At 38.2% G+C, this 9,502-nt stretch overlaps 1 protein-coding gene across 1 annotated transcript in view; it reads right to left on the reverse strand.

The window, feature by feature from the left end:
- LOC113470603 (Down syndrome cell adhesion molecule homolog) overlaps positions 1-5,616 on the reverse strand; it is a 26,613-nt gene extending 20,997 nt beyond the window's left edge. The window contains exon 1 of the mRNA XM_026829156.1: positions 5,285-5,616. Coding sequence (XP_026684957.1) covers positions 5,285-5,345 — 61 coding nt within the window. The 5' untranslated portion in view covers positions 5,346-5,616. The remainder of the gene's footprint in view (positions 1-5,284) is intronic.
- Positions 5,617-9,502: the final 3,886 nt, after the last annotated feature.

Genomic DNA, 9,502 nt, shown 5'->3' on the forward strand with positions numbered 1-9,502 from the left:
ATCATACCTAGGCTGACCATACGTCCCGCTTTCGGCGGGACAGTCCCGCTTTGGAGCCTCTGGTCCCGCTGTCCCGAGAAATCCTCTGGGGACGCTAAAATGTCCCGCTTTCGCCCAAAGTCCCGATATTGTCCCGCTTTAGCTGGTTCGAACCTAATATTATCATTGAGAGCAATGAGCTCTGGAAAAATTCCATTTTACGATTCCAATATTGTACAATATTATGTATCAAAATATTTGAAAATAAAATGTAGGTATACTTTATTTGTTTTTCTGTAGGTAGGTAACTAGGTGGGTATAAAATATGTTTGTACCTACCTCACCCCCCCCCCTTCGTCCAAAAAGGACTGCGTCCCGCTTTGGGCCAAAAAAATTATGGTCACCCTAATAATATGTACTCGTACGTACGAGTGATCCAAGTCCCCAAGTAAAAACATCCTGCCATGCAAGGAGTGATGAATTCAGGGGTGTTCCCTCTATTTAACGATATAATTATAGTGTTGGGATCAGAATATTATACAAGACCCCAAGTTCCTAAGAAAACGAGAAGTTGGGTATTATGAAGGGACGTTTTGTTCCCCATTGCCTAATTTTACTGTCGATATTTACAGCTGATGTTTGCGCCAAATGTTATTATCATACAAAATTCATACTTAACGATATGTACGGACTCTGTGTAATGAACTCGTACGTACGGGCAGCATTACGACTTTAGAATTCATTGAAGGCAAAGTACAGCTTGACCACAGTAAGCAATGAAACACATGTTACACATAGAGAACTGTTTCGCTTTAATGAGAAAGTAATACCATAACATGGTGGAATGGAAATCAAAAGTTCGACGCAAATTGAACATTGGCACACACTGTAAGTCAATTGTAAGGCACCGCATTGTAAGTCAATTAGTAAAAGTTGGTAAGTTCACAATCAACAAAAGCATTTAATTGCGTTACACATAGTCGTAGAAAATTATTGTGCAAACATTAACACCAAATTAAGAGAGATCACAATTAGACTAATATTACTGATGAATCCCAAAGGAGCGATTGACACACCAAACGCAGAAGTTAAATTCGTGTATGATCCAATACATCAACATTCATCATAATATGTACATAGTTACGCCAAAATATTGAACTGAGAGTTGGAAAATATGATAGAGAAAGGATCATGTTTACAAAGAAAGGATCATGGTTTGGAAATTGTTCATAAGCAGGATACACATGTGACAGTTGACTGGAAAGTTTGGATTGCAAGTCTAGTATGAACTAGTAAACTGTTGCATGTGGACAGTATGGAAAATTTTACACATGCAAAACTTGCAACAGGTTACTTGGTCAAAATTTAAAACATGCCATGCAAACCAGTACTGAAACTGTTACTATCAAATATGCTTTGACGAGGACAAGTAGTGGGATGAACCGTTTATGTCCATAATTTTCTTCGTGGTTTTCACACTATAAGTATAACGTCAATTGATTTAACAGACCAAAGATTGAACAATGGTTCATCCCATATCCAAGTGATGCAAACCCAGATGTACAATTTGTTAGATTCAGTTCCCCTGTTGGAGAAGAAAGCTGTAATAGAAACACATTAAAACAAATAAAATTTGAAACATGCAAGAAATAGAAAATACTAAAAGCTCTGGCATCTGGTCTAATATTCTTTTAAATTCCTGTAAAAATGAGTCTACAAAACCTACTATGTAATATGTTACATTACTGATTCGTATGACCTTTGTGACGAAACTACGACCTTTCCAAGTCATAAGATCTTTGTTCGTACAAGCTACGATTGATATGACCTGAGAATCGATCACCATTTCATTCAGGGCTCACGACCTTGTCATAGTTCAATCCTGGCTAAATATTTGTAGCATGAAGCTAGATTTCATAGAAAAATCATCATTTGTATGATGTACTGATGTAGGTATTTGTATGATATGTACTCGTACGTACGAGTGATCCGAGTCCCCAAGTAAAAACATCCTGCCATGCAAGGAGTGATGAATTCAGGGGAGTTCCCTCTATTTAACGATATAATTATAGTGTTGTGATCAGAATATTATACCATGTACGGACTCTGTGTAATGAACTCGTACAAATACATACGGGCAGCATTACGACTTTAGAATTCATTGAAGGCAAAGTACAGCTTGACCACAGTAAGCAATGAAACACATGTTACACATAGAGAACTGTTTCGTTTTAATGAGAAAGTAACACCATACCATTGTGGAATGGGAATCAAAAGTTCGACGCAAATTGAATACACCGTACCGCATTGTAAGTCAATTAGTAAAAGTTGGTAAGTTCACAATCAACAAAAACATTTGATTGCGTTACACATAGTCGTAGAAAATTATTGTGCAAACATTAACACCAAATTAAGAGAGATCACAATTATACTAATATTACTTTATTCAACGGTGATAAGATTACTACATGCCAAACGTATGTTTATTTTTATTAGCGCATGCATAATACATGGAATATGGAATGCATGTACGGACTCTGTGTAATGAACTCGTACAAATACATACGGGCAGCATTACGACTTTAGAATTCATTGAAGGCAAAGTACAGCTTGACCACAGTAAGCAATGAAACACATGTTACACATAGAGAACTGTTTCATTTTAATGAGAAAGTAATACCATAAGATGGTGGAATGGAAATCAAAAGTTCGACGCAAATTGGACACACCGTACCGCATTGTAAGTCAATTAGTAAAAGTTGGTAAGTTCACAATGAACAAAAGCATTTGATTGCGTTACACATAGTCGTAGAAAATTATTGTGCAAACATTAACACCAAATTAAGAGAGATCACAATTATACTAATATTACTGATGAATCCCAAAGGAGCAATTGACACACCAAACGCAGAAGTTAAATTCGTGTATGATCCAATACATCAACATTCATCATAATAATATGTACATACAAGTAGTTACGCCAAAATATTGAACTGAGAGTTGGAGAATATGATAGAGAAAGGATCATGATGTTTACAAAGAAAGGATCATGGTTTGGAAATTGTTCATAAGCAGGGTACACATGTGACAGTTGACTGGAAAGTTTGGATTGCAAGTAAGAATACAAGAAGTTGGGCAATATGATAATAATGATAATGAAAGGGACGTTGTTCCCCATTGCCTAATTTTACTGTCGATATTTACAGCTGATGTTTGCGCCAAATGTTATTATCATACAAAATTCATACTTAACGAAAGTTATGGGCTAAAACATCAGGGTCATAAGGGAATCACGTTTATTTTTCTTGGTATGTAATTTCCAGTTTGCAAAGTCAACAGGGAGCCGCTAATCTGCCTAAATGTATTTGGTTCATTTGTCCTACATACGTCCAACTTTCGAGCCATCTCTTGCAAATCAGCAATCCAGCTTATTGTCAACTTTCTTTGTTAATCGACAAAGCTCAAAATCTCGTCACACATTCGGAAATTGTCTTCCTTACAATAAAATTATTGACGTTAATCGACAAAGCTCCAATCTTGTCACACATTCGTCAATTCTAGATTGTCTTCCACAAACACAATCTGATTTGTGACTTGAGGTTCTCTGATTCAAGCTCCGAACTCAATGTTTGGAATGTCGTGACTGAGTGTTTAGTAAGGAGTGTTTGTGTGATGTTAGCTCTCGTATTATTCCCTCAGATCTAACCCAGGCATTGTGTTCCGCGATATAGGACAGAGTAGAACACAGATTTATATACAGATAATATAGAAATCTATGAAATAGAAATAGACAAGTAGGCAGACATGGTTTAAAGGGATTGGAAATTGAAGACAAGGGAGACTTTGAGGTAAGTGGCGGTAAATTAGAGACGAAATTTGTCCGGTGTGGCAGATTGGAAACGGTAAAGAGTCAAGACCTACGGGTAGCTTTGAAGAAACCAGGTCGCATTCTGATATGGGTGGCGGGAAAAGTAGACACGAATTTTGCCTGGCATGACGGCAGATTTAAAGCAGAAAACGGGGAAAGTAAAAAAAGTAAAGAGTCTCAAGACCTATAACTTTGAAGAAACGGCCTCATTGGTGCATTGACATCTTCGTGCTCAATCTCCCCCTTCGCTACGCCCCTGATGTTCAAATCGCTCAGTTGGTCCTGCCAATACTATGAGAACCTTTGAAGGTTTTATCTGGAGCAGGAGTTCAGTATTGAGGCCCTTAATAGGCGAAACCACAATCTGGGTTCACACTTGCTTGAATTGAAGCAATGAATGAAGAAATTTGAATCAGATTCTTTTAAATAATGTGCAATGGTTAAACTCAAAACAAGTTTTAAACTCTATTATGAAGCCGTAGGTAAGTCTTTGGACTTGTCCATCAAACTCTTGGATTGTAAAATTTAACCAGAAGAAGGCTACAAGTTACAATATCGTATGAATAAATGGTAAGAACTTCTTGGAATTTCCCTCGGCTCTCGCTTATATCACCGATTCATCAAGATTTTCTTGACATATAATAGGAAAGAAACAATGAAAAAATCTTAAACATTCCAAGGTCAAAGAGCTTAGTGTAATTTTACTGAATTCCAAGAAGATACCTCAGTAATAGACGGTAATATACATACGACAGATATCATTACATAAAGACCAATTTAAGTCCTCCGGACTTGATGGTACAAGCCCACCTCTATGGCCGAGTGATCAAGACACTTTCAACCTGGAGGACCTGGGTTCGAATACCGACGGAGCGAAAATATGTGTACATACATAGTTACGCCAAAATATTGAACTGAGAGTTGGAGAATATGATAGAGAAAGGATCATGTTTACAAAGAAAGGATCATGGTTTGGAAATTGTTCATAAGCAGGGTACACATGTGACAGTTGACTGGAAAGTTTGGATTGCAAGTCTAGTATGGACAAGTAAACGGTTGCATGTGGACAGTATGGAAGATTTTACACATGCAAAACTTGCAACAGGTTACTTGGTCAGGCTTTAAAACATGCTATGCAAACTGTCAAGTAAACTGTTACATAAATATGGTCTCTGATGTACTCAGGAAAGACAAGGATCAGTAGAAAGGTAAAAACTATCCATTAGATAATCTTAGTACCCAGACTATTATCATGGATTGTTGCATGTGGACAATATGGAAAATTTTACACATGCAAAACTTGCAACAGGTTACTTGGTCAAACTTTAAAACATGCTATGCAAACTGTTAAGTAAACTGTTACATAAACTCTGATGTACTCAGGAAAGACAAGGATCAGTAGAAAGGTAAAAACTATCCATTAGATAATCTTAGTACCCAGACTATTATCATGGATGGTGTAGGACTCTCCAACTTCATCCTGCCAGGATACAACCATAACGTAGTCTGCCACGAATGAAGGGATGACACACTTGAGAACTGCCGAGTTGCCTTGAATCACATGCTCATTGTTGACTTCGGTCGTGTAATGCTGCTGCACCACTGAAAAGTCGATACAAGGGCTTTAATAACCACTGGATTACTGGATCAGGATCAACATAGGATTTGGTTTTCAATAAGCTGGACAAGAAAACATTACCCAGATGAAATGCCAACTTAAGTGCCGGACAATGACAACGATAACAAAACATTGCACGTAGAATCGTCCAGAGAACGCTCATGCTAGATTACTGGATCAGGATCAACATAGGATTTGGTTTTCAATAAGCTGGACAAGAAAACATTACCCAGATGAAATGCCAAATTAAGTGCCGGACAATGACAACGATAACAAAACATTGCACGTAGAATCGTCCAGAGAACGCTCATGCTGACAAAGAAAATTTCATCAATACCCAGATGAAATGCCAACTTAAGTGCCGGACAATGACAACGATAACAAAACATTGCACGTAGAATCGTCCAGAGAACGCTCATGCTGATAAAGAAAATTTTATCAAACAACGACCGATGAACAAAAATTTCACCAAACAATATTCGACATCATTACAACAGTAACAATATGAATAATAGCCAAACTCGGACCCAAAAGATAAAGGAAGGATGAAAGGAAAATGAGATTTGGAAGCTAAAACAAAAGGAGAGTAAACGAAAAGGTAGACACAATGAAAAACATAGGAAAGATCTGACGAGAAGGATGAAAGGAAAATGAGATTTGGAAGCTAAAACAAAAGGAGAGGAGAGTAAACGAAAAGGTAGACACAATGAAAAACATAGGAAACGTCTGACGAAACATAAAAAGAATGGATTGGAGAATTCGGAGAGCTATTTAGGAAATTTTAGGAAGGAAAGGGACACCAAAGGAACTACTAAAACTAGCAGGAATTATAAAGTACCATAATCACTGTGCATTGTAAACGTGTTGCCCGAATCATCTTGCCAAGAAACCACGATGACATAGTCGGCAACAAATGATGGAATGCTACACTTGAGAACGGCAGAGTTCCCTTGGATGACATACTCATTGTTGACTTCTGTTGCGTACAGTTGCTGAACCACTGGAAAATAGAATGATACCTAAAGTTGCAGAAGTAGAGGAATATAGGTACAATAGAATATGCAGTTGGTGAATCACTAGAAAAGAGACTGCTACCTGAAGTTGCTGATCTGAAGGAGAATAGACAGTAAAATATGCCGTGGCTGAACCGCTGAACTAAAGGAAAATACAAAAGAATATGTATTAGCATAACCAATAGAGTATGCCTGCAGATGCTGAAACCATGACGAAAATAGAACAGGAGCAAGGATAGAGAACTCAAGGAAATGTTTAAATAAAGGTTTCATTCAGGAGGGAACAAGGCCTTTCTTGGAGGAAATGAAGAAAAGATACTTCAAACTGGAGACGATAGACATAGAAATATCAAGGAAGGTAAGTAAAGAGGAGCTGTCAATGTTTTTAAGGATCGGAATTCTTACTTAAGGATTCAGGAAAGTGTTGTCACAGAGCTTTGGTTTTCAATTTCCAACCCTTACAATCTTACATGCTGAAAATGGTTGGTATCGTTTTTACAAAACCAAATGTACCGAATGCACCGGCAGAAATCATTATTAACAAGAGCAAAATACTGATGTAAATATCCTACGTCTGAACTCTGAATGATGACAGAGAAGAGAGTGTTAACATCGGAAGCATCCGGAATTTAAATATCGCCAGCAGTAGCGAAGATATCTTCTGATGACCCCTCAGATCTAACCCAGGCATTGTGTTCCGAGATATAGGACAGAGTAGAACACAGATTTATATACAGATAATATAGAAATCTATGAAATAGACAAGTAGGCAGACATGGTTTGAAGGGATTGGAAATTGAAGACAAGGGAGACTTTGAGATAAGTGGCGGTAAATTAGAGACGAAATTTGTCCAGTGTGGCAGATTGGAAGCGGTAAAGAGTCAAGACCTACGGGTAACTTTGAAGAAACCAGTGCCCTAAATCACCAAAGTATGGAAAAGTATCTTACAAGTGTAACAGCCAATGGAAAAGCAGAATTTTGAATTTGGACGAATCATATTGAAATATGGAATTGTAAATACTATTCCATACTTTGGTGATTTAGGGCACAGGTCGCTTTCTGATATGGGTGGCGGGAAAATTAGACACGAATTTTGCCTGGCATGACGGCAGATTTAAAGCAGAAAACGGGGAAAGTAAAAAAAGTAAAGAGTCTCTAGACCTATGTATAACTTTGAAGAAACCAGGCCTCATTGGTGCATTGACATCTTCGTGCTCAATCTCCCCCTTCGCTACGCCCCTGATGTTCAAATCGCTCAGTTGGTCCTGCGAGCAGTGTTAATCCCTTCCATGTGTCAGTCCGAACTTGAATCAGTCTCGATACTGACCTCGAAATCTCGAATTAGTTCTGGTGATTTGGAAACCCAAATTGACCTGTCGTCCGGCGTCCGTCGTGTCGTTGGTTTATTTTGTGCATAACTTTCAAAATATCTAGGAAAAACATACGTTAATATTCGACTGTTTCTCAACATCTACTAACCGGACATTTTGGTCGCCATGTTGTGTTTCTAGTCGTCTCTCAGGTGTACGAAACCGACGTCAACAAAGAGTACACGATCCGGGGCAACTCGGCCATCTTGAAATGTCAGATCCCGTCATTTGTGGCGGACTTTGTGTCGGTCATCTCGTGGCATACTGACCAGGATGAGGTGTTCACCTACCAAACCGAAGATGGTAACTACGTCTGCCCTCTCCCTTGTCCTTTGGGAAAATTCCTTCTCCTTGGGGCACTCCTGTGTTCCTAACTTCCTTGTTTCCTTTTGACGTATGTTCCATCTTTTCCTTTCTTTCACAGGTTTCTGCTGTCCTTTGTTTCCAAGTCCGTTGTGATTTTTGCCTTTGTCCAATTCCCATTCTTGTCTTGTTTTATTCCTTTTCACCGTGTTGTCAATTTTCCAATATGTTCGTTCTTTGACTTCTTTGCTTTAGCTTCAGATATCATGACAAAACCTTGCCAATTGGTCAAATTACTTTTCTGAAATAGATGAGTGACCATCTAATGTGCTGTCCCAAATTTTTTTGTCAGTATTTCATTTTTGACAATGCGAGTTCTATCATCTTGAAACATATTCACATATTTGCCATTGATGTTTGTGTGAATAAATAATGTGACACATCGTAAAGTAAACATGAATTCTGCCTCAGTAAACACTGTCTCCAGTTACACATATTCTCCTGCCACCGATCAATTGGTCACTGTTTATCATCATTGAAATAAACTTCCGTTCCGTTTAAATTGAAGTCTGCTGAACTTTTTGTCGTTATTTACTCTCCGCTCTTTGTGTTGTGTTGTGCAACTTGTCAAGCTACTTGACGATTTACATGAGTTTTGAATGCGTCTTCTAGTGCTTTCTTAAGGTGTGTCCATAGAAACATAGTCGACCGGCTCTCGATCGATGTCGACTGAACCGTCCACTCTGCCTCAACAACATAGATTCACCCCCGGTCGACTATGTGTGGACAAAACCTTAGTGAAGACAACCATTTTGACAATTCTGCTCCAAGAGTTTCATCGGATCTCGTTTCTTTTTATGGCGTTAATTCAATTGAACCTATTCTGTGGATAAAATTAATGAGTAATTTATCAGCGAACCCTCTCTAAATGGTCTGATTAAATATGATGAATATGATGCCATTGTGATAGTCGTTATTATTTCATGGATATTGTTAATGGATCAATTGAAACCTGACATTGGAAGAGGATCTGCATTTCAATGCGCGGCCTAACGAACCTTGAAATGTTACACCTCAATTCAGACTGAGATATCAGGTGAAAATGATGGTAGATATGGAAATCCTCGCCAGTTCTTGAAATCACAAATTTCTGTGTGTTCAGTATTACTTATTGAAGCACTCCATGCTCACCCAACCATTCATATGCAGCATATGTAGCTGATTCTTTTGAAAGGTCAATTTTCCATCAGATTCTGTATACGTTTCCTATTTTGCTCGTGTAGTTTGTACCAAGGGTTTATACGCGACCTGGAAAAACTGGAAAACCTGGAAAAGTCATGGAATCTGAAA

Source organism: Diaphorina citri, unplaced genomic scaffold (assembly GCF_000475195.1).
Source record: "Diaphorina citri unplaced genomic scaffold, Diaci psyllid genome assembly version 1.1 scaffold1688, whole genome shotgun sequence".
NCBI classification, from domain to species: domain Eukaryota; kingdom Metazoa; phylum Arthropoda; class Insecta; order Hemiptera; family Psyllidae; genus Diaphorina; species Diaphorina citri.